Raw genomic sequence first — 26,448 nt, forward strand, 5'->3', positions numbered from 1 at the left:
CCATGCACTATCCACTTCCATCGCTGCTGGTACGGGAAATAAAATGAAATAGGGAGGCAACATCAAGAGCAAGAGCACAACCTGGCTGGCCAGTGGCTGCTCTGCTATGAAGTCAGGTGATTCCCCAACATTCCATTAGGAAATGCTCCCTTGCCAAAACCTAGACCCAGCAAGAGGCACTGCTGTGATCAGTGCTTGGTCCCACATGGAGTTTCTTCCCCAAGATGTTTTGGCCAGAGTGGTTGCAGGAAGGACTCAGGTGACTCAAACCAGACTGTTTTGTAGGCCATGAATACCACCAAATACCACCATGCCTGGTTCTCTTGCCCAACAAGACTCAGCAGAAAGGCACCGAGCAGCACTGCCCCAATGTGAGGACAACCCCGGGACGGAGCGGAACTGTTCCAACTGATCTGCTGCTGCATTTATCCTCCAGGACTGGGAACGTCTTGTTTAACATGTGCCTCACCCACGTGCTCCAAGTCTTCTAGCTTTTACCCAGCATGATGGGACTTGGATACGCACAGTTTAGATGGAGGCAACACCAAACCCCTAAGCCCAGGTGATGGGAGGGCTTTGCAAAAAATCACTGAAAATTCATTACCAATCATATCCAGAGGTGGTTATTTTCCCTGTCAACCTTTCCAGTCTGTTTTGTGGCTTTCTGTATTCCTGATTGCACTCAAGGGATCTGAAGGGGGAGGCTGGAGGAGAGCAGCGAAGTGTCAGTGGACCATTGGCAGAGGTGGGGCGGGAAGGACGATGTGGCCAAGGGTGGTGAGGGCGCTTGGAATGTGCCCGGAGCAAGAAAATAAAGAGACAGTAAACAACGACCAAGAAGGCCTAACGGGGACTTGTTTTACTCTTTGACATGCTACCAGCAGTTTTTAATCTCAGAAAACCCAAATAAAAAAAAAAAAAAAGAAACAAATTAAGAAAAGAAAAATATTACAATGATTATAAGATACGACACGTGAAACACTATACTCAAATCATCCACGTGTCGTTGGCTACTTTATACAGTAGGCACAAAACAGACCTAGAATCACCTGCAACAAATGTCAACCCGTGTTGTTTCTGCCCCTGAACAAGTACCACCAGCCTGATATTTCTAGTCAGCCACAGCAGCATAACCTTTGTGCTTAAATTTCTCAGCTTAGGCCTCCTTTCTTCGGCATTGCTCACCTATGCCTTAAAGGAATGGAGACTCATACTGAAGACATTAATGGAGAGAGGAACAACAACGACAAAAAAAGAGAGATTAACTGTACAGTACATACATACAGTATCTTCTAAATCGTGATCAGTTGTTTATTGGTTGGCAAACAAGCTTCACTTTTACAACAAATATTAGTAATGAGGTCATTCAACTGTTGAGACCGTACAAAATGGATCATAAATTAAAAAAAAAAAAAAAAAAGAGAGAAAAAGAAGAAAAATTCATACTCCGTGCTGCTAATTTACCTCCAGAAAGCCTATGTTACTTAAAAATCTGGTCAAATAAATAAATTTCCTGTTAGGAAAAATAATGAACAGAGGACTTTTTTTTTTTTTTAATTAAAAATCACTGCAAAGTACTTTTTAGCTCACTACGCGTCAATCTATTTTCTTCTTAACCACTGCAGTACAAGTGCCTAAACCAGGGACCAGACTGAGCCGAGAAGGCCCTTTGCTCCTCCAGGGAAATGGCCGTCTCCTGTAGAACCCCCACTACGACTACAAAATCCCCTCTCAGTCCCTGGATGTGACCCGAGGGCCTGGCTGAGGGGCTGTTCGCCAGAGATGCTTCACAGGATTATCGTCACGATCGGTTGTGCACTGACAATGAGGAAGTTTGCCCTGCTCTAGTCTGCCAAAAGGTCTGCTGGCAACATGCCGGCTGAAAAAGGTTATACAGCGAGGAAATTAAAAGACTGCCTTGGCTGAAAAGAAATGGTGATGGTGTTATTAAAAATGGTCCTTAGAAAGTGATGTTCGGGGGTTTGTTTTTTTGCCCAGTGAGATTTTTTTACTGGGATGGGAAGGGGACAGAGGGAGGGAGCAGTGGAAGAGGCAAAACAAAATTTAAAAAAAATAAGAGTTATGAAAAACCTTGCTCCTACTGGTAGACAAACTTACAAGACCAGCACAACAGAAAAAAGTTCTTATTTTTTTTTCCACTACATTAACAGGGACGCAAGTTCTGGAGGAACAGAAAGCAGACTATATGTGCAATGCTAGTATCTGTACATTACATAGAAATTGTTCGCTTCTCTTTTTCTGCCATTAGTTTTTATCATCCGTTAATACAGCAAAATGTAAAATATGCCTTTAGCACAGGATTCTAGGATTCCCTTCCGTCTCATTAAATTTGTTTACGTTTTGTTTGCTCCCACAGCAAAGGGCGCTGCAGTGAAACCAAGTTGTGAGTGACCATAACCCATGATGTGATCTGGATTGGTAAGAAAGAGTTTTGCTAGCTTGTTTTACGCAGCGCTCCCACCTAGATGCGTCATCGCTACTAGTTTCAAATGCACATTTTTGGCCTTTTATTTTTTTTTTCCCTCTTAAATCAGGTCCTCGGTATTAAGAGCAACACAGCATCAAGGATTGTTTAAACAAACACGGCATAACTTGAGAAGGCCACGAAGTGTGCCGTTATCTATCTCTTTCATTAACATAATGAAGTCTGTCTGGAGGGAAGAAGGATGGGAAGATAAGGGGGGCACAGCAGTTACTGTCCTCTCCGGGCTGGCCTAAAAATTCCAGTAAAAAAAGTCTGAGAATTTCCTTTTGAACAGCATGAAGATTTAGGAGTACACACAATATTACCACTGTTTGGATTAACTCAGAATAGTAAACCGAGCAATACGGAGAGGCTTTCAGTCGTCTCTTTGTTTAATTTTTGCTGCATCTTCTATAGACTAGTGACCAAGTGAGCGGGTCCTTTTGCATTGCCATCCGGGGAGGTTCCCTCTTTGTTTGGCGGGACTATAAAACCGTCGCTGCTGCCTCGACCTAGCTGGTAGTAAGTGTGTAGCTGATGGACGTGGTTCCTGGAGCCAAGATTGGGCATGCTTTTGTAGTAAACATCGTCGGCATCGCCACCGCCGCTTTTCGCTGGTGGAGGATCGGTCTGGGTGCTGGCGGTGACGCTTTCCGTCATGGGCATGCCAGCCAGCGCGGGCATACTGGTGTAGAGAGAATCCCTGTTGGGCGACTGCAGGTCGTCCGTGTGCTCGTTGGTCAGCAAAGGGAAAAAGCTCTCGCTGTTGTCTTGCGGGATGCGACGCCGACTGTAGAGGTGGGGTTGGTGGTTGTCCGCCGAGTACACCCGGGGAGGCAGCAGTGGGGCGTCCGACTCCTCGTGGATGAGCTCCAGGCCCAGGCTCTCCTCATGGGTGAAGGAGGTGGCGTCATCCAGCACGATGGCATCGTCCTCGCTCCCGCCGCCCACGCTGTTGACGAGTTTGTTCATCAAGTTGCGGCTCTGCTCGCTGGAGCGCTCATGGTTGTTCAGGTAGGAAGGGATGTAGTTGGAGGTGAGTTCCTTCAGGATCTTTTTCTCGAGGGCGTTCTCTGTGTGGTTGTACCCGCGGTCAAGGATTTGCACGCAGTTGCTGAGGTACTCGCCGCTGGCGATGCTGTAGCTGTTGCCGTGATTACCATTCAGTGGTAGAGTATCCGTGACACTTGTATCCCTGGCATTGTTCAGAAGCCCCTCTGAAAAACATTACACAAGAGAGGGTGACTTGTACAAACAGGACACTCATGCAGGATGTGCACACTCAAACCCCCTTCCTAGGCTGCCGCGGCTGCTGGGGCTGGGCAGCAAGTAGAGCGTCACGGCCAAAATGGGAGGGCGCAGCTCCATCTAACCAGCTGGTGGTCAAGGGCTTCCCACCAAAAAAATGGAAAGCACTGTCAAGTGTGTGACTTGATGTGGCAACATCGAGCCAGAAGGATAACCTCTCCTGGCCAGTATTCTCCTACAGCCCTTGCGCTCTATGTATTGCTGGGGGAGCTGAAAAATTCATAACCCTGGGCTTGTCCCAACTGCCCTGGCTTCTAGGAGCTTTGGATGAAGGGGGCAATTCCCCTCAGCTGAGGGAAAAGTATTTGCAGCCCAGGCTAATCCCTACCAAAACTTTGTTTGGGAGTGTATCCTCCCTAGAGGGGCAAAAATTCTGCTCTCCCTTTCACTGGGCAGGCTGTCAGGATAAATAAAGACATAAGGACTAAATGGCCGGATTCAGGGAGTAGCAAGGGGGAAGCACAAAGTGCTTCCTGGCCCAGGATTTTCTGGAACAAGGTTAAATGCCCTACCTCTTCTGACTTAAGGGCATAACCAAAATTATTTACTCCACACTGGCCAGGTGGGATTTTCTAATACAATTGATATTGGAGGCAGCTATTCTGGGGTCTTGTGAAGCCTTTAAAAATAGCTCCTATTCCACCTGCAAAGTTAAAGCAGTGGGTTCAGCGGAGGGTACAGCAAGTACCCTCATTGCCATGGTATGGTGGGCTCATGGGAACCTGAGAGGAGTAGCAGGGTGTTCCTGCTCTAGCTGGCTATTGCATCTCCATAGGTGTCTCAATGTTGACAGTGTAAGGCTGGAGCTCAGCTCTTTCCCAAAGCACTGCGGGAGATGGCAGGGAAGTGCTTTGAGAGCAATGCCAGCATGAGGGGGCAAGGGAGAAGAAAATCAGGCCCAGCAGTTAAGTCACCACGCTTTCTTTTTTGGGATCACTGGTCTCCTTGGAAGGAGAGCAAGTGTGGGGATGCATGAAATAACTTATTGACCTCTCAGCTAAGGGCTTCAGGCATTGCCAAAAACTGGCAAGCAACTCCCAGCAAGGCACAGTGGATCAGAGAAGCTATTAAACTGACAATTTCAGATGAACATTTGCTCATACCATGCTTAGTACATGGCATGTGTACCTTCTGAAAATACAGGATTCAGTCTATATCTGCGATGGAGTAGTTGCTGTATGTCAAGGGCTGGAAAGTGCTACTGAAGGCTTCTTCTTGCTTTTGAGTGAAATGCCCCAAATGTGTCGGTCACCTTTTAGGTTTCTGAAGCTTAGAGGGTGCTGCTGTATCCTGGGTTCCCCAGCAAATGAGGGAGCTATGCCAAAAAATCAACTAGCCATCACAGACATAGAGCAAAGCCGTTGATTTTCACGGTGAATGCTCTCCAACCGAGTCACGATGCTTGGGGAGAAATGAAAAGTGAGCATTTTTGGGGGAGGGCCGTATGTAATGGGTGACAGGAACAACAGCATCTGTTTGATGGTTACGTTGAGTAACGTATGCATTGAGGCACTGAGCACTGTGCTCCTGCTGCCAATGCATAGATCTGGGGTTTGGTGCAGAAATAAAATGGGAGGCATTGCAGGTGAGAACAGAGTGGGGGCTGCAATGAAACGCGCCGTAAAAAAATGCCATGACCTCGCAAATAAAAACATGAAGTTGAAAAAAAAAAAGAGCATACACAGCTATATGAGAAACTATGCTGGGTAAACAGTACCACAAAAATGAGAAATAAACAAAGAAAGCATCATCTAATCTCATCTATATATATATGTACACATACATATATATATATACATACATACATACACACGCATACACATATATATACACATATGTCTGTTCATAGTCTTTCGATTTCAAAACTGTGAGATTAATTTCCTTTATTAACTACATCATCTATATGTGATGCAATAAAAGTGAACTAAAAAAAATTACATTTGATATGCAATGTTTAGCTTTACTCCCATACTTGTCTCTCTGTAGGGCTCTAAACGACAGCATGAAGAAAAGGAAAGAAAAAACAACAAGTAAGCTTACAGCGACAGCAGGAGAAACATGAGTAAAAAGCAAATTGATGATATGCAGAAGAGAGTTAACAGAAATAATTTCCACTGCCCAGAATACATGAATTTGTTACAAGGTTTATTTCAGGTTAAAAATATTGACATTTTAGACAGAAAAAAAATATTTTATGCACAATATTCAATAGTCTACATTTTTATTTTAAAAATTATCACATTTAAATTGTTTTCCAATGCCATTATAAAATGTTCAGCGTGCAACACAAATGAAGAAATAATGCCAGGAAATTTAAGAAAAGTCTAAAGCTGGTAATGGTCATGCTTGAAAAGACAGGCACTGTCATTGTTACTTCCAAAGTCTTAAAATGAATGGCGTTACTTACTGTTAGGTATAATAACCCCTGGCAGTTGAAACTGAAATCTGTTTCCTTGCTAAAAATGTTTTGCCGTCCATCTTTTGCAACAGTGCTTTGTAAGAGTATGACTTTGCTCATCATGGGGCTGCTGGCATTTTACAAACTTTGGTAAGTCTGATTTTTACTTTAACCAAACATATGGCAAACTACATGGACTTGGCAAAAAAAGAAACAAAAAAAAGAGGAACAGTAGTTTGAATAATGGCATTGCTAAATGAAATTATTAAGAAAGGCTTAAAACAAGAAAAGTCAGAGAATAAGATGAAGAAGCAGTGATAATGCTCAGCTTCCCACTCTTCAGTGATCTGTGGCACGTTGGATTTTAGGTAGAGCTTGTTAATAGTAATTAATGCTTGTGAACACCTTCTCTCAAAATTAGTTCTGACAAAAGGTATTGGGATGCTTTCCTGCTTAGGAGAGACTGAGCCAGTGTATGTCCCTCAGCTGACAATGACAGTGAATGATGGCCCCCCACCTACCATCTCCTCCTTCCTCTACACTCTGTGTCCTATCAAGAACTCACTTATCTCACTGAAATTTGGGATTTTGGCCTTTTAGGGTCCGATTCCTCCCCTCTTTCCAAAGGTAATTTCTAGGACCTCCTGCCCCTGGTGATTGTCTACCACAGATGCGGAAGCTTTGGCCTAAGCAGAGACAGTATTTTAAAAGACATAACTGGGGAAGGGGAAAAAAACAGGTGGACCAGATCAGTCCCTTGTTCCTTAGGGTGTCCTGCCCCATCCACGGCCAGCACCAGAAGTGGTACATGAAAGTACAAAAAAAATCACAGCCTTAGTGATGTGGAATGAATTAGCTGGATGGTGTTAGCTAACAATGCCTCACTGCACGCCAACCACAGCCAAGGCACACCCAGAGATGATGACAGCATCTACTTTTACAATGCACTCTCCTGGCTTTAGCATTCCTGCTGGCGCAGCATCTGTAAACTCCAAAGGGCCACCAAGACCACTAGGCCTGGTTGGTTTTGCTACCCTTCATTTCTGCCACGGGATCTCCTAATGTTCACAGTTTGTAATTGTCCAGGGTCCTAACTAGTTTGAAAACTAATAGCTATACCAGTTCTCTGGTCATTAATTAACTTGCAGCCTCTTGAAAAGAATGGGTTGGGTTCTGCTCCCTCTGAAGCCAATGGCAAAGCTCCAGGAGCTAAAATGGGACCAGTGTTGGTCCCATTCTCTTTCTTCACCTTCCATGGATGAAGCGTGGACAGGTTTCGCTGTTATTTATCTAACTGTGTTGAACAGAATAGCACTTGCAAAAAAAATCACGCTATTTTTGTGGAATAACATTCTGTTAGCTCAGGTAACTGTATCAGATTCTAGTATTAAAAATTTGAAGAACACAAAATTATTAAAATACATGTAACGCACATTTCTGCCCAAATCGCCTGGGTTCAGTTGAAGTACCCAGACCTGAACATCAGGACTCCTCTTAAGGCAAAAGCTGACCCAGCATTACCTGTTGCCATTTGATTTAAAAGACTCCCACACCTCAAGGTTATCATGCAAGAAGCTAGTCAGAACATCAAAGCTCATTTCAACATTTGCAGTACACTGACATTCTTAAAATTCAGAGCATTTAATGTTTAACAGTAGCCCCGTTTTAAAAAAGCATTATTGGAAGCAAATTTATTGCACAAAGTTAGCATAGTTTAGGAAGTTAATAAACAGCAAAAAGGTCAAACATGTGCTTTCCTTGTGCTTTGAATGCAAATACCCTACTGATACAGTTCAACATCTAGTTCTGTCATAAACAACATGCTGCCATAGAGTACAAGGAGGCTTTCCTGCTTGCATTATAACCATCATTATTTTCCCTTTCTAGGATATCCTTTACTGGGAAGTGATGCCTTCATTGAGAGTGGAGAGCTGACAGAGTGCTGGCACCTTTGCACTGGAATGCAGTGCTACTCTGCAGTGATTCAGCCACCTTACAAGTAAGACCAAAAAAACCCTATACCCATGGAAGGGGCAGAGCAGGAGACAACAAGAGACAGGAACTGTCAGAGCTCCACACTTGCCATCTCCTCCTTAGGCCCTGCTTAAACACATCTGCCTCTCCCTCACAGAAGTACCAGGCATCAGCTTACAAACAATGTCCCCTCCCACAGAAGCCAGAGCAGAGACAAACATGTAGGTGACAAGAGAGTGACTTCCATAGCAGAAACCACCATTAGGTACTGACTCTACCTGTCTCTTTTTCTCTTATCAAAGATTATCTAGATTCACTACACCTTTTTTCTATTACTTTTTTTCCCCTAGTTGCACAGATAAAATTTATAAATGCAAACGGCAAAACATTTCTTATCTCAGCTCTGCTCTTTGGAGCTGGCCTACACTTCTTGCTTCAACTGTCATTTTTCTTAGAGATCAAGGGCAGTTTTGTTTTATTTTGCATTCTACTCCCTGTGCAAACCAGTGCACTGCTAACCACATTTCTCTAGGCCATTTCAAATGAGAGCATCTTTGGTGGCAAAGACCAGTTTAGCTTCACTTACCTTCAGCGGTGTTCCTGTTTCTGAAATGAATGGTTTAACAAGGAAATGCACCAACAACAAAGAGAGGAATGGATGTGTCTGACAAAACACACACACACACACAAGTCCAAAACAATGCAAAAGCAAGGAGACTGAATCAAAAAAAAAATCAAAATCAAAACACTATGAATGCTTTGAGTAAAACTGACAAGAGTCTTTCAAAGTGAATTGGATTGCTCATGGGAAAATAGCATCTGGAAGATGGAAAGATGCATTGAAATGGAAGGAAGGGGAGGGGATCTTTTTTTGTGCCCAGTTCCAAAAAAAAAAGTGTGTGTGCGTGGGGAGAGAAAAAGAAAAAGGAAGAAAAAAAAGAAAGAAATGGGCCAAAATAAGCCACAGAAAATGGAATTCTCACTAGAAAAATTAGAGAGAAACTCCAGCACACCTTGTGCGTTGTACATGCTGACAGAAGGGTTGTTATAGACCGCCGATTCCCCGAGCAATGTATTATAAGGGTTGTTAGTGCCATGAGGACGAAGCAGAGCATTGGTTATAAGATGATTAGCCATGGCTCCTGGAGCAGCCCGATAGAAAGACAGAGAAAAAAAACAACAAAAAAGGTCAATCAGGCAAATGTGGTATTAAAAAAAAGGGAAAAAGAACATTCAGAATGACAACAGTTGAAATAGTCCTGATTACAAGCAGCCAGCTAATTAGACTCGGAAAACTGTATGCCACTAAAGCAGAACAGATGTTACTGACGATGCACAAATCCAAATCAACGCAAAAGAAAATGTATCAGAAAGCAGATAAGCTACATTTATGGTGGTTCCCCAGTTGCTCGGAGTGTAAGCAAGGCTGCGCCCACATGCTTGCTACAAAGAAAGAAAGGAAGATGGCAGCCTACACAATGTGGGGGGAAAAACTCTCCGGAAAGTGCCAAATGAATAATAATAAAAAAAATATATATAATGACTAACAGACAACAGCACATTCAACTCCCACTATGTGCTAGGATCTCTTTTACCACTCCTTCACAATACATCTAAATCAAAAAGGCAGAATTATAGAGAAAGGATGGAGAATGCAGCCTCTCCAAAGGCTCTCAGCATTTCTCAGACAGCAGCTGTTTCTCATGTCTAAGAGGGCAAGTTTCACTTCAGCTGTTTCTCTGATACCACCAGCAAGAACATCCACAACCACTTGAATCCATCCTGGAAGGTGACAGCACTACAGCTCTGTCTGGCATTTCTATGAGGAATGAGAGTGGCCACAAAGTACATGTCTCAAGACTCTCTGTGTGCCCCTCAAACACCTTGTTCCCCCACTCCCGCACCTCTTTGCTGCTGTTTCCAAGCACTCAGCCCAGCAGTTGTCCTTTGCTCTTTGGTTTATCTCTTGGAGACGCAGCCTCTGGACCTGTGCTTTTCGGGATCATCATGGCTTGGCTGCTGGCTGCTCAATTCCTATTGCAGGCATTAACCCAGAAGGCAGTCTCCCCCTACCTTTTAGCTGACCTACAGGATGAAACACCCTTAAAGTTCTCGCTCTGAACCTCTTCTAATCTCCAGAGACATGACAGAATAAAAAAAAACTTGCCCTTCAGGGCCGTTGCCACTGAGTTCTAGAGCAGGAAGGATGACCATGGGTTTCAACCACCAGGACTAAACTGTAAAGACAAAACCTTTCCACCAGGAAAGTAAGTAATTGGTGGAACAACTAGAGCTAGTTACGGCAGGACTGTCAGAGGGCTCAGGTGACCTGACTGTCACCAATATCTGCTAGCCTTAACCCAAAGAAGTACCTGAAAAGCCAATCCTCAAAACCAGTAACCCTTTTAGGAATGCTTTTACGGTTTTCCAGGAAAGCTTTTCTGAAGCATGGAGACCCCATTTCCCTCTTTTAGGTATGGAAGTGGCCCCATGCCTGCCGAGGTGAAGGCTGCCTTTGCAAGGTATGCAGGGCACTGCGTACAATCTCTTTGGATGGAGTTGATGAGGATATATAAGCCCTGAGGGCCTCTGGCTGATACAAATCCCTTTAGCAGCGAATTCTCTGAAAGCTCACACCTACTAATTATTTACAGGAAGGCAAAAACTGGCCAAACCTCAGGCTAGGTGGAGTCTGCCTCCTGCAGGCCTGGGATGGCATTTCCCCATATCTTTGCAGGTAGAGGAGAGAGCAGACTGTTTCTTGCGTCTCCCCCATCATCCCCCAGCACTTCCCAGCCCCAGGCATATGGCATTAGCGGATCACTTAATTGGTCTTTTGAGCACAGGACAAAGTAGAAGGCAGCGCTGTATGGGGGCTGCATGCCAGGGAGGCTCCTCAACACATGCAGCTGGAAAAAAAAAGACTTGTTTTCTCTCACCTGATATTTTTGTCTATGCTGATGGAAAGCAAGATGAGCTGCTGTGTTTGAAAATAAGGAAACAAAGATGTCTCCTGTAAGAAAACATTATATGAACGCTTAACTAAGTAACCTTGAATGTAACTAATAGGTAAATGAGTTAATTCTTTCTTTCTGGTAATGTGTTTTCTCTCAATCTCACATACATCTGGGATGAGAGACTCTAGGAACCATTTCTCCTTTTATGCTAGTTTTATACCAGTGAGCGCTAAGGCCATTAAAATTGTTTCTGCTTTCATCCCACTTTTAATCAAGCCAGGCCATAAAAGATTCAAAAAGGGGCTCAGTTTTATACAAGTAATAAGAATGTCCAGAGTTAATGCCAGCCATAAACTCAGAAGTGATATAATCCTCCCATCTGAGATTTAACTCAATCTCCAATTCAGTCCCTATGAGAATTGATATGAAAAATATACCCACAGTGGGCTTTTGAGCGCTTTAGCTTGAGGTGCCTTTAAATGCCAGCTGCCAGAAAGAGCATCTCATTCAATATATCCACGGCCTGATCTTGTCTAGTGAACCCCAGCAGGCAGGAACAAGCTGATCCCACCATGACTGGGCAGGAGAAGCTGTTTTGCATGACGGGTGCTCTGAGATTGTGACAAGAAAGAAGGGATCAACCTGTGTAAGCACTAAAATGTAAGTTTTGCTTGCCTACATTTGCCGGTGTTGTGGGCTCTGGAATGAGCTGAATTCACACAAATATGGCCCCTTCAGCCAACTTTTAATACAGATCCATGATTCTGACTACAGACTTGGCAAAAAAAGTTGAAAATACAAAATAAGTCAGTCATTTTTGCTCTTGGGTGTGTAAAAGACAGGGCTTGGTACGACAGCCACCCATTCCTGTATGCAGCAAGTGAGCAAAAATAAGCCATCTTCTGCTTTTCTCTCCCTTGATTTCATTAAGATCTTTTAATTTACTGTTCAAAATGCCACTTTCAAGGGCAGTGCTGACTAAGTCTCCTGGTGCAAACCCAAAACAAACCCTCTGCTAACATGTTCAGATATCTTTCAATACTTTCAGAGACCTAGTTGGGCACCAAGCACTCTGCAGCAGGATCCCATCATGGTGAGCTCTCAAACTTCATACTCTCTTCATGACACAATAAATGTAACTTCGGCATCTTAAATACAAAATGATATGTACCCTGTATTCATAAATTTGGGCTCTTGTTTCTTACTAACTGCTCTTGAGTTGCAAAATTCCCAGCCTAAAAAGGGTGATGAGAGAGGACTGGATCCAGAGTCCAAGAAGTCCACAGTTAAACCTTTTGATAAAACAGTAGTACACCCACCACACACCCCCCCCAGCCAAAATAAAACAAATCCCTCCCTCCCCTCCCCCCCCCCAAAAAAAAGAAACAACAAACCCCTCATAATTTGGTTTCTCTTTCCCAGGAGAAAGAAAAATGTAATGCCAACCATACATTTAAGTATCATCCTGACTTTTTTTTTACCAGTTTATCATTGCTATAGCAACCAATGGGACTATTAGGAAGAGCAGATTAGGTCTGCAGATGAGGCAGGAGCAGAAGGAGCAGGTAGACTATGGAACTGTGACCTTATTTGCATGAAAATGGCCTTGGTAATAGAAAGCCAACAAAACCCCAATAAAGTAAGCATGGGATGATAGCAGCATGCTCTCCCAAAACACCATGGGGGACAGCAAAGAGTGTTATTCTGCAGTCCTGTGTGTGGGTGTGCATCACTGGGGCTGCAAACATAAAGGTCAGTGCATGTCCAGGGGCCCAAGAAACAGAAAGATCGGGGCTGCAAGTGCCTGTTGACCGCCTGGAATCTCCTCCATGTCAGAGTAATCTCGGGATGGGACCCTTGGCAGCTGTCTGGCCCAGCATTGGCAATGTGCCTAATATCCTCAGCAGGCAGCAGTTATCATCACTTACTTTTATTTATTCACTTACTGCTGGATCCTCGGCTCTCAGCATCTGCAGTGCAACACAGATCTCTCCCAGCAAACCCCACAGCTCTGTGTCATCCTTGCTTTCCTACATTCCAGCAATAGCAGCCCCTATACAAATCCCTTCTTTGCCATGTGCTGAACCACCTAAGCCCAGCACACAGCCTCAATTCTTTATTTAGATGGGAGAACTGCCTTCTATCCAGCTGTGCTGAATCACCTTCAGTTCTGCTAGTCAAAGGCACCCTGCTGAAAGCAAATGCATTGTTTCAAAACCCCTATCATGCTGTCTACATGTGGGAGCATGAATTTGGGGTTGGGAAAAAAAATGGGTTCAAACCCACAGGTTCACCTTTTACAGCATGATGATATCATCACAACCAGCAAACATTTAACAGCAGAATTCACACCTCTACAAAAATATTCCCTGCTACCACACTGGTATAACAACAGTCTCAAGTCTCCACTGGTATTCAACCGAAGTTCAAAGCAAAACACAGCTACCAGGTCAGCTCTAATATCCAAAATTACACTCAAATTCAAGTTTCTGGAAAGGCCAGTGCTCAGTTCAAGGCTTCCTGACACTAGATTTCCTCAAGTGAAAGATTTGCAGGCTGTGATCACAAGGAGAAAGGGATGAGGGTCTTTCAGAAGGCAAGTATTCACTGGGTAACACGCAGATGCTCCCGCTCCCTCAGAGCATCAGTGATTCTCCTGATTCAAGCACCACAGATCCAGCCATCCTAGATTGAAAAAGTCAGGAGAAGCCATGGCCTGTGCTCAGGGTGCAGGGGGAGATCTGGAAGGTTGCACTTTTGACTTGCAAACTGAGAAAAATTGTTAGGAAAACCAACCAGGACAACGAAGACGAAAATCACACAATTTTTAACATCACTGTAACCAGACACAAAGGATTCAGATAGCTACACTTAGCTGATTTCTGTGACTATGAAAGTAGGTATTATCTTAATGACAGTATGCAACCAAATGGAACATTTTATTTCCTTTCTAAGGTAGAAATTAATGTCCTTGATGCAGGACAACAGTGAATGCAGCAATAATTTTTTGGAAGAGATTTGTGTAATGACTGTGGGAAAACTGCACCTTGTTAAACACAAGTATGGTTTATTCACCCACTGAAAGCAAAGGATGAAAATTATGATCACAAGCACATGTTGCCAGACTCTAGACTGCATCACTCAGGAATAAAATTCAAAAAAAATTTGTTGTGGGCAGCTGGCTGACAAAGCCACACAGGTTAGCTTGAATCATCTGCATGGTCTACCCAGCTGGAAGGGAAATGGATTCAACTGCTCCTTCAGATTTTCTGAATAATACTGTCACTCACCATGGCTCTGCTTGGCTGAAAGGATTTGGGATTTGAGCAGCACTGCTTTTACTGGGATCATCTGTCTGAAGAGGCAATTCCATCACCATGTATCTTCCTTGACTTCTGGTCTTTTCAATTGCATACCAAAATATTTTTGGTATGTGCGTTTTAGCAGGGGATTGAAGAGATTCCCCCACTGCCCAGCAGATGAGACAGAAGAGCAGTTTTGCTGAGAAAGGAGAATGAACCAGCTTACAAATTTAATGGGACGAACTATTCAGTGCTTAAAAAATGTCCATACAAAATCAGTATTGTCCAAATTAAATGTTTTCACTTTTTTTTCCAGAAGAGTGGCTGGTATGAAAGCTGACTTCGACTTTTTTTTGTATTATTTCAACTTATTATTAGAGTAGAAACAGAAATAGTTAAGAAAAAGCACACAGGAGTCATAACAAAATATTTCATTGTCTCTGACCCAGCAATTCCAAAATGTAGATTTTCTTGGGCTTTTTTGCTTGTTTCAGAAGAAACTGTTGTGTTTTCAATCAATCTCAATCCTGTTTCCACCCTATTTTGCCAGCAAAGCAGCTCCCTTTCTGCAAGGTAAGGACACAGCGCTGTACTCCTGCCTACTCTGATTCCTGAAACACCCAACTTATCTTGTGGTTCACTCCACCATGAACCCTCGGATTCCTGCACGCCATGTCCTTGACTTCAGCCTACCCTGCAGGGACAAGTGACAGCCAGGAAGAACACGGACCATTCCCTGAAGGTAGAACAGTTCCTGAGCTATCAGGGAAAATGGTTTAGCTTGGACACAAATGATGTGGTAAGAGCTCAGTCTTCCTCTAAGTGTCCATTAAAACAACCCCATAACACACGCTGCCTTACCCTAAATGTAGTAAATAGCTCAGACTGGAATGTCACTGGAATAGCCTCTCCGCACTGATTACAGTTTGTAAATTCTGGCTGGTTTTATATTTCACTCAGTATTAACTTATTCTACTTTGCTCCTGGGGAAACAGAAGTAGGTTTGTAGGAGTCAAAGCTCTAGTTGTCTTCGAGACTTTCCTTACCAGCATTCCACAGTGTCCTTTTCTACAGGTAGAGCTTTCAAGTATTTAATGAATTCTGGTCCTTCCATGTGTTCACAATTTGTTCTAACAATAAATGCAATTATGACAACCAAAATCACACATATTTGCTGGAGGACAGCAGGTATTTTCAGCATTTTTCCAAGTTCCTTTCAACAAATGCTCTGACATTTAGATTTATCGAGCTCTGTTCTTGTAATAGCCAACAGGATTCAGTTAATAAACTTCAATAAACTTCCCTATTAAATTTCTCTCAAATAGGTTTGTTGTCACTTGCAGCATCTAATCTATTCATTGTGAAGCTATTAATACTGACTGCAGAGAAATGGAGCTTCAGCAAATGAGGTTGTTAAGGTCTGGGCCATCTTCTGCCACATGAAACATCCTGCACTTTTATGCAGAGACAGGAGAGCGAAAGTATTTCTTTCTCCCTTCCCCCCCCCCCCCCTTTCCTTCCTTCGGCAATGATTTCAGATGACAAACCTCTGCTGGATTATAATCTGCAGGCCATGTTCAAAACACACAGCTAGTCCACATCGATTTATTAGTATTTGCTCACTCGCTAATTACTTTTTCACTGCCTGAAGCAGAAACATTGTCCCAGGATGGGACATTTCTTTATACCACCACTACCACTTAGAAGGGTTTATACCACATTGTATCTTGACTATATGAACATGCATTATCCCTAATTTCTCCTGATTATGATTATTTCTCACTAAACCTGAGGCCTTACCCAAGATGTGCAGAGAGCCCTGCCTGTGGTGAAAATTGGACCATGCTTACAGGAATCTATAAAAGCAGCTATGCTTCCTTCCTTCCTCCTTCACAGTCATCATATTAAGACTGCTCTGCAGCAATACTCTGCCAGATCTAATACTCCCCAAAGCCTGCTCTGATTTCAGAAATTGCCTTGCCCTTACTTTTCCTCTTTAAAGCTGATCCACCTAATGACTGAACTTGCAATTATATGGCTGTCAATCCTAAAATCAAAGCCAGTTCATAATATCTCCCAAAGGAAGACTGTCATGTCACTCACTGAAATCACTGCAACAAATCTCAGCTAACTCAGTCCCAGGCAGCAGAGAGGCAAAATAAACCAGGAGAATACCAACAATGGGATTAATTTTTGCACACAGGCAGAAATAAGAGTTAAACTCCTTAAGTTTTGATCCTTGATGCAGAAAATCATAATTTTTCTAGCATAAAATGAACAGCTGATTGAAAAAAGAAGAGAGGAAAAAAGACAAAAACCACCAGAAGCAATTTGCTAGTCGAAAAGGCTGATGACTTTCCCTTACAAAGAGAAAATATTCCTCTGCTGTCACTTACCTGGAAATTCTCTTTACTTCATATGTGATAATCAGGATGGGTCATTTTGAGGCCAGTTGCTGACATTTAGCCAAACCAACAGTTGCTTAACAGGGTTGCAGAGATTTTTGGCTTACAGACAGCAATCCCTCATGACACAACTGGTGCAATGGCATGTGGATTACTCCCTCCAAATACACCCTCCATCTGGGCAATGGGCCCCAGGAAGGGGCATCCATGGGGTCAGGGGAGGGTAAGCGTGTCTGTAAGAATTACAAGAGGGAACAGAAGAAGCAGAAGGGCAGGGAGGATGAAACCAAACAGCTTAATTAGGAAACTGCCAGTGGTGGTGAGATGGGGAGGTAAAGGTACAGCTTCCTGCAGTGGATAAAATGGAAGTTTTGAAGTCCTGATATTAACTGACTGTTATATTTCTTTTGCAGGCGGTCCCTGGAGTTGTGAGCACTAATACAAGCGCCTCAAAAAACCCCCTTCTCAAGTAGCAGCCTTGACTTGAAAAAAATAGAAACTCAACATCTAATCATATTCCAGAGGGGGAAGAGACTGGCACTGCTGCCACTGTTTGTGGCTAAACCAGAGGCGTCCAGGCTCCAGGACTGATGGATCCCTTGAAACACAGAATAAATTTCCCAGGATTAAGGGCTTTGCAATGTGGAGGATGATGCTCAAGAGCAAGGACTGCTGCATCCCTCAGGTTCATGCAGCACCTTGCCCCTCCCAGGTCAGCAGCGGACGGCACAGACAACGTTAGGCACCTCTCAGCACTCTGCACAAAGAGACAGATTTGGGGGGAGAGTGCCGTGCTTTAGATTTGAAGCAATGACAATGAAGAAGTGAGTTTTGCACGTTGACAGATGATGGTCTCTCAATGGTCACTGAGGCTGCTGTCCCTGCCAAGGGCCATCACAGGTTCAGCTTTGATAATTCCCCTGCATTTACATCCATCAAACCCTGAGTATGACTGAAAACAGAGCTCAAAGCTTTTAAAGCATCTCCAGGGGGTGTTCAGTGTTAAACAGACACGGCTCTTGCTCCGCAACACATACCCAGTTGTGCAGTGATGGTACTCACAAGACCAAACTGTCAGCACAAGACAGACACTTTCCTTTAGTCCAATTGTCTTTGAGCTGTTAAGTGCTCAGAAACGAAGAATAATGCGTATTTTTATATCCATGAATATTTTGTTGAGCTCCCTTTAGGCACCTGAAGATGCATTTATGAAGGAGAGCAACTGTAGCCACCCTGGACATCCTGTGAGTCCTCTGCACTGAACCTGCTTATCCCAGAACCACAACAGGTATAAGAAATAATGGGAAAAAACCCATTAGCATTGCTGCCAACATGCATGTTCATATAGCCACAACTCACTAATTCAAAGTAAGTCCCCACACCGTAAAATGACCTCTCTGAAAGACATGACATGAAAGCTGACTGACTTAACAGGATGAACTGGGGCACTGTTTGCTGCCAACTGTAAAAATACAACAAAAGGAAAGAAAACATAGGAAGTGTTTATTCTCTAATATTTTTAAGCCACAAGAAAGGCCATAGGTGTTACCCAGAGTAGGTAAGAAGTGTGTAGACAGACTACGATAGATCATTTGGTGGTGTCCTCTGAATATCCTATCAAGATGAGCAGAGGCACTTCCACCTCTCCTAGAACTTGGCTGCCTTTTATTTGTTTTATATGCAACATAAATTTAGCAGAAATATCTCTGTCACGCCGGTCACATTAATCCATCAAGGAACAAACACGCATCTTGAGAAAGGCTGATGCATGACAACAGTAGCACTTTCACTGTCCAAATTTCTGCCTTCTCTCTGCTTTATCTAGGCAGCAAGGAGTCAGAATTGGCAAATGGGTTATCGTGACCAGCAATTGCACTTTGAAGTGTACCAGGGATGGGGTTTGAGATCCCTGGGGAATCCAGTTCTGCTCCTTTTTTTTTTTTTTTTTTCCTTTTACCCTCCTCTCCTCCTTGCCTGTGCTTTTTACCACACCAAATTGCCCCATTTTCACTGCTGTATTGACCAGTGATGCCCACACCATGGCACCCACCACCCCTGCAGAGAACTAAACTGAAATGTCTTGATCTTGCAACAGTGAGGCACATCCAGCCCTCATCTCTCAGCAGAAAGGGCAGATTTGGTGACCAAAACCTGACTCATCGCACTGTCTCAGTGCTAGCTTACACCTCTTGTCTTCAGAATGACAGTCTCCTACCAAAGGAAGAATTTAACCTTCTACTGGTGTTTTCTAAATAACTGCTCCTGAAAAATGCAGGAAAATGTATCCACCTGAAAAGAATTCTGCAACACACACAGTTGTCCCCACTGAATTCACAGTGCAGATACGATTTCAGCCTGGAAATCACAGCTTAATTATATTTTTGGGTGGGTGGAAGGAATTTGATGGGAGATTTCATTTAGGAAACAATCAGGTCTCGGTTGGGTTAGAAATCAGGATATTAATGTTCTTCATTTTAATTTTCCTCTCTGACTCAGATTCCCACTGTTTGAATTTGAGCTCAATTTGTTCTGTTCATTATGAAGAAATCCACATGAATTTGACATTAAACTGATTACCTCTGAAAACAGTAGCAATAATTTCCCTTTTTCCTGTGTGTGTTTCAGATTAAGTCTTTGTGGTTGATATAAAAACACAGAGGAGAAATAATAAAGCAAAGGGAAATCAAGTATTTATTCTGGAATGCTACCCAGAAGAGGAAACATGCAATGGCACTTATGTATTTGGGAAGAAAAAGTAAAGGGGAGGGACAAACAATACCCTCATTTCCATTTCCCATTTCAGCCCATTTGCATGAGAGCAAACAGGGAATGGTCACAGCCTTCCTAGTCAGGGATAATATCTGTCGTTCCAGTACTGGGGATCTGAGGGCTTTGTGATTACTCTGATGGGGTTTGCTGGCAAGGGCTTACTCCCTCATGAATGGACCTTTAGGGCCACATGGATGAATCTGTATTTAAGACTTGCCATCCTTCAGCAAGGGCTGTCAGGGGTCCTGGGCTCCAATCTGCAACAGCCTTCGAGGTCTTTATGACCCCTTTGGGCCTCAGTGACCTCAGTGAGACCCACCAGGAAGACACAGCTCTCCTCGGCTCTGGGCACCCAGTCCTTGCCTTGTGTCTGTCTCCTGGCTGGGTCTTGGACCTGGGCTGTAGCTCAGTTTCCAGCCCTGTCTCTACCAGTATCTCCTGGTGGTCCGAGCTGGACCCCACGCCAGGTTCATCTCCTCACCTTGTCCAGGGCACTGCCTCCTGGCTTAATCTCCTGGCACAATGAAGCACCGAGGGTTTGGATTGTGCTTGACTGCCCCTCAGCTCCCAGGTGTTCTCCCTCATGAAACAGCTCTGTTCTTACAGCTCCCTGCTGTTTCTTTTCTTTCAGACAAGTGGAGCAGCAATGCAGACCACCAAGAAGTCCCTCCAGGAGGCCTCCATGGATGAGGGTGGTAGGGATGGTGAGCAGTACTTTGGGGGTGAACGGACATAAAGCATATATATATATATATATATATATATATATATATATATATATATATATATATATATATATATATATATATAATCTCCAAAAGATAAGATGTGTACACATTCCTGTTTCTAGAGCAGGACTGCTATTGGGATAAATTATTAAATTTGCTGTCTAGTTTTTAAGCTAAGAGTCAGAGCATTACAGCAGGAGAACAGCACTTGACCCAACACAACACACTTCTGGAACAGCTTCTATTCTCCAGGAAAACTGGTGGCTTTACCCCTAGCCCAATTATTTCCCTGAAGAGGGAAAACTTACTATGTGCTAACCTGAATTGATACACACAACTCCATCTGAGCACTTCCCTTTAACAAAGCACTGCCTCGTACCAGTGATAAAATCCTTTGTCTCTGCTGCTCTTGAGCCTTACCAAAACAAGGAACAGTCCTTTCTTTAACAGATAACTTCCACTCTTCCTCTGGGAAAAAAAAAAAAAATCACACACATCATACTACCACCTGCCTGAAAACCTGAAGGGTAACAAAGTACCACATAGTTCACGATGATTTTTTTGCTTTCCCAGTTGTCTCATATCCAAAGAGAGACAGTAATTACTGTATTGCCTCTCACCTAAGACATGGATAAAAATAGGCTGGTGTCACAGTGCTGCTTCATTCTATGACTGCTTGCAAGGCTGGCTGAGTTATCCCAGAGCTTTTTGACATTAACACTCCAAAGGTGCAAACAGACCCATCCCTCACGATTCTGAGGTGGCCAACTGGATGTACCCAAAACTCAGGCAAGCTCTGTTGCTTTTCCTTCATACATTTCATTCTCTTCATTCATTTTTCAGCCTTAAAAGTACTAAACTCCAGCAAACAGTCCATCCTACATTCATTCCTTTTGTACTACTTTTTCAGCACTGCATTCAAGTGCCTGCATTAAGATCACACACCAAACACCCTGCAGGCAAAGGGAAACTTCTTTTTCCTACTTATGAGGTAATCAGCTTGGTTCAGCTTTTACACCTCTGAAGTTTTCAGCACCAGGAAAAGAAATGTAGAGCAAAGGCTGGATGTGAAATACATGCCAGAAGTATGCAGCCAGTCCCAGGGTGTGAAAAATTGGACAGAGTTGCAGAGTGGGAGTGCAAGGAGCAGGAATCCCCCTGGATCCTGAAACTGAGACCGTGTTCATGGGATGGACAGGCATGCTCTTCATTCGACAGTAAAAAAGGAAATCCACAGCCAGTTTCTCTTCCCTTTCTTCCTGATTTCAGTGGTATAACCACCTCAAATCCACAGCAGTACTAAGCCATAATGAGCAGCAAGGGGAAACAAAGCCAGACATACCTTTTATTAATCAGTAATTAGACGCTACCTTCAGGAAGTATCTGAAATAGTCTTGTATGCCTTAGGACAGAGTAAAGTTTTCATTACAGAACACATTACGTCAGGCAAGTTTGGGGTTATGCCTGAAATTCCTGGTGTGATAAATGAGAATAAGAAAAGTAACATTATGGTCAATTACTTTGGCAGGGAGAGGGGGGAATAGTAGATAAAAGCGAATATGAAGCTGAAAAGAGCCATAAGCAGTGTGTTAGCTGCTAAATCAGAAAAAGACATAGCTGTATGTCTAAAGGAGGGATGCACTAACACAGACACCATATTCCAGACTGATGCCCAGGAGGTTCATGAAGGAAGAAGGGAGGAGATGTCATACAGAAATGCCAGTCATCATACAGGAAATATACAGAATAGCTAGAGCAGTTTTGCCTGGGATGTTATCATGTGGCAGGAGGCTGTGAATATGATGAATGGTATCAGGGAAAAAAAACAGGTTTCAATGAGACAGTATTCCAGTTAGAGGATGTCTCGCTGCTTTCTGCTCCCCCTGCAGAAACATGAAAACTCAGTGCTGGCCCAGGACATGGAGAAGTGGAATTAAGCTCCAAGATCTGGATGCTAGGAGAATTCTGGGCACAAAGGATCATTTTTTTCCTGTTTTAGAACACAGACTGCTCTCCAAAGGCTCTGGAGAAAATGCCAGCACACACAGAATGTTTAACTTGGGATGGTACAGATAATTTTGTGCAAAAGGTGTCTAGGCTGGGGGTGTTGGAGTAGGAGTTTTGAAGAGGAACGGGACCCAGTTGTGTCAACCTCAGACAGGGAAAGCCACTGACCATACAGATCAAGGCTCACATTTGAATCCTCCAAGCCTCACTAGCATGCTTGTAAATAAAACATTAATAAAACAGCTCCTTTAAATATGAATATGTATGTAAATATTAAGAGTAAGATAAGAATTGTGAAAAACACACTGCCCCTCTGCTCTGTTCAGGCTGTAGTTCTCTGGAGAGTTTTCTCTGTGGAAAGCCCTAAGACCACGAATATTGCTTTTCAGCTGAAATAAACAGGGTAAAGGGAGAAATACCTGGAGTCCTGTGCAGCTGGGATTACTGTTGATATCAGGTGTATTTCCATATGGAACTGACCACCTGCTGCTTTGGAGATGCCATCTCCCATAGAAATGTTTTTTTCTGTTTACCAGAAAAAAAAAAAAAAAACAAACCCCAAACACACAAACAAATATTGTACCTGCCTGACTGTAGAACTGTAAAACTTACTCAAGTCACTTCAGTGTTCTGCCTAAAAGGTTTCCCTTTAACAAACTTATCAGGCTGCTCCTGTAGTCAGCAGAGAGATTCATGCCCTTCATCAACTCATCCAGTGTTACACAAGGAAAATAACTGAATGAAACTTGCTTTGAAGATGCTTCCCCTGGCAGTTCATTTCCCAACAGACCTTTAAATAACAGGCACATCTAGTAACAGGCTCTCACCACACTGGGATGAAGACTGTCCGCTTGAAACCTCTCCTCTTGTCCCAGGTGACAGTCATACTTCCTTCGTTGCACAGAAAAAAATGCACAACCAAAAAAGGAGAGATACTTTTCTTCAGCTAGCAAGCCCAGAAGATCCTGTTTGCTAAAACACATCCCTTGGTAACCTCAGCTGCATCAGAGAGCAAGTTCAACTTCTGTGCTAACTAAAGGAGCAAACATTTCATGCATAACACATTTTGGTTTGCCATTGAAATGGAGCAGTGGGATGGCTGAGGGAAACAGTGGCTCTTGCTGGAACCTTTGTGTCACAACCAATTTCCCCCTACATTAGACCCAGAGAAGCCTGGCTGCTGCTCTGCAGTCTTTAATGCAGAGACAGAGAGAAATGTGAGGGCAGAGTATGTGGATAAATCAGGACTTTGCAGAAACGGAATCTTATAGTTAACTTTATTAATGAATCTTAAGTGCAAAGGGAAAATATCCTGACATAAAAAAGACCAGTGACTTAAAGAACAGTTCAGCTCCACGTTACACTGCCTTCCCCCTTTGCACTGATTTGGGCACTACGTATAATCATGAATCCCTATGTAGAATCATGTACCCCTAGTTCCCCCAGCACTCAGCAGTCAATATTACTCAGCACAGTCAAAATCCTTCAAGCCTATCTTCTGGCAAAACTCACCCTAAAAACAGTGGGAACTCTGTGAGAATAAAAACTGAATAGGAACCAAAGTCCCAACTCAATTCTCAGTTGAGCTTTGCAGACCAACCATTAGGACTGGAAATAAGTTTGATTTTCAGCATCAACTGGATAGATAATACAAAACAGAGTTTGGTATCTGGTTGCTCAAGGTTAGTTCATAAAGTAGCTGTACTGGAAGATAAAGGAAACAATTTCTGAGGCTCCTTTTCTGGTATTCTGTTACCGCCGCTTTCCTACAACTCCCTGAAAAACACTTGGTTTAAAAAAGCTGTTCATATTTCCTCTTGTGCCAGACACCACATTTTGTTTGGCATATACATTTCTGATAGCCTTTCCTCCGCAGATGTCTATAAAGTTCACATCAGTCAGTTCTTCAAACTAGGTATATCAACACCAACACAGACAATTTTGTTCCAAGCACAGTTTTTCCTTACATCTATGTTCTGCTGTTCACTTTTGCTTCTGTAAAGATGACAGTATTGCTACATATGCAGGACAATCAGGACTCCTGTGATGCTTAACACAGGCTGTACAGTGCTGCAATGGCCCATTTTCACTGTCAGCAATGAGGCCTGACACGTCAGCAGCTTCTGGCACTAGCAGCTTTCTGAGGGAAAGGGGAGATTTCAACTTAATTTCATTTCTCTCTTTCACTTTTCCTAACTTCCTTCCAGAAATGACAATTCTTGAAAATGCACGTGTAGAAATAAAGAAAGAAAAGAAAAAGAAGGCAACAACCACCATAAAACCTCCTCCCATTTATCACTGTTAACATTCCTTGGGTGCTAGAAAAGGGTCCAGTGATGTTTGGGGTGAGGAGGAAAAGGCAGGGGGCAAAGAGGCAACACATTTCAGACTTCTTCAAGCCATCAGAAGAGTCAGAGATATGAAAAATAGTTTATAATTACCTCTGTTGAGTGAAGCTGAACTGTTTATATCTCCGGTAATAAAGGAAGACTCGGACTGCTTTCGAACTGTGTCATTCCACATCCTACGAATCCGGCTCTGAAGAGGGATTGAAGCACAGCAGGCAATGAATTTTTAGCAGCTGTAGAGAGGTTTCTTTCTGCCTCACTAAAGATGGCTGCTGGCGTGTCTAGCTCAGGATGAGACTTGCTTCTAGCCAGCTGTAAGCAAGCAGTTGCTGTTTTGTTGTAACCTGCCTCATGCATGCCAGACCCTGCCAGACCTACTTTGTAACACAAATGCCTAGCTCAAAGAAAAAGCGTATAACTGAATTGACTACATCTTAATTAAAAAAAAAAAAAAATCATGCATGAGAGAAACCCAGACTCCATGCCAACTACAGGTTTATCAGTACAGCACCAAATAATGGAAAAATAACCTACACACAGAAGCACGTGTGCTTCTCATACTCAGACAACTTGTTTCTTATTTTTTGTGAAGTGTGACAGAAGACTTGATTTGTATCTTGGTGTCCCCGAATGAACAGAAGTTTTCTATGGCTATTTTCCATCTTGGGGATTTTAGGGGGGGCAAAAAAATTCCCCACAAATGAATGACTTCTGTTCCCATACTGAAAAATCTGTGATGGTTTTGCCATCTGTGGTATAGCTTCTGCTACTGGCAAAAGTGTCCTGAATATGTTGGCCTTCTGTTTTGTTCCTCAAAATATGCTGTGAAGTATCTGCCTCTGTGGCATTTACATCCCTGTCTCACTTTTCCCCAACTAGACCTTGCAAAATATCAAAAAATCAACCAAATGCATCTTGTGAGCAGTTCAATCCCAATTCCTGCATGAGGATGACTGGAGAACCCAGGTGTCCCAGGGAAACTCTCCCTCACGTCACATCTGTGACTCTGATGGATGTTTTCCCTGGCTGTGTGAAAGTGATGCTAGGTGCCTGGAGGACTGGGAAGACTTTTTCCCACTGTGACAGACCACACTTTTCTGAAGTGCCAAAAATCCAGTGGTATCCATAGTGAGATTTTAGCCATGAGAGATCTACCAAGGCCTAATCATATGGTCTCAGGCTGAAAAGTCCTAGATTACTCATTAACCATGGAATTACAGCATCTCCTAATCATGCATTAGCCCTCTATAAATGGAAGTACCATCTGACATGAGGCCCATGCCCTTTTACAGTAATTATTTTTCACCTGGACATTTAATTTCTTGTATTTTTCTGATATGATCCACTGTAGATTAATTATTCTGTTTTCTATGTGCTTCTTAGAGAACAAAGGGATCTTAGAAGCTTTCCTCCTCATGGCCTTCTCTATTTAAAATTAGGTGCCAGATGTTTTCAACAACTTAGAATGATCTCCATCTACTCTCCATCACCTCTAAGAGGTTTCTCCTGGCTACAACAGGCCTTAAGGAACTTCCGTCCTTCCAGGGGCACACCTCTGCAGGCAAAATAATCTTCCCTGGTGCCTCAAGCCTCACCTGCCACAAGTGAATTGCTGCTGGAAGACTCAGTTCACCCTCAAAAGGGCTTGTTCTCTTGTGCTGGGACTGGTGTGAGGGGTGGGACCAATAAAATAAACTTTTCTGGGAGAGGAGGGCACCAACACAGCAGCAAAGTTATGTAACACCAGAGACTTTTAAATCAGCCACC

The 26,448-nt window shown here is 43.2% G+C and overlaps 1 protein-coding gene across 2 annotated transcripts in view; it reads right to left on the reverse strand.

Annotated features, from left to right (window-relative positions):
• Nucleotides 1-837: 837 nt before the first annotated feature.
• ADGRL3 (adhesion G protein-coupled receptor L3) overlaps nt 838-26,448 on the reverse strand; it is a 480,878-nt gene continuing 455,267 nt past the window's right edge. The window contains exons 22-24 of one of the 2 annotated variants that reach the window (XM_066186413.1): nt 24,775-24,871; nt 9,179-9,307; nt 838-3,702 (exon numbers count right to left, since the gene is read on the reverse strand). In XM_066186413.1, the coding sequence (XP_066042510.1) occupies nt 2,897-3,702; nt 9,179-9,307; nt 24,775-24,871 (1,032 nt within the window). In that variant the 3' untranslated portion in view covers nt 838-2,896. The remainder of the gene's footprint in view (nt 3,703-9,178; nt 9,308-24,774; nt 24,872-26,448) is intronic. The other variant, XM_066186414.1, reaches the window with a different exon arrangement.

This window comes from Chamaea fasciata, unplaced genomic scaffold, assembly GCF_029207755.1.
Source record: "Chamaea fasciata isolate MVZ Bird 193981 ecotype frontalis unplaced genomic scaffold, bChaFas1.0.hap1 SCAF_6, whole genome shotgun sequence".
Lineage (NCBI taxonomy): Eukaryota > Metazoa > Chordata > Aves > Passeriformes > Sylviidae > Chamaea > Chamaea fasciata.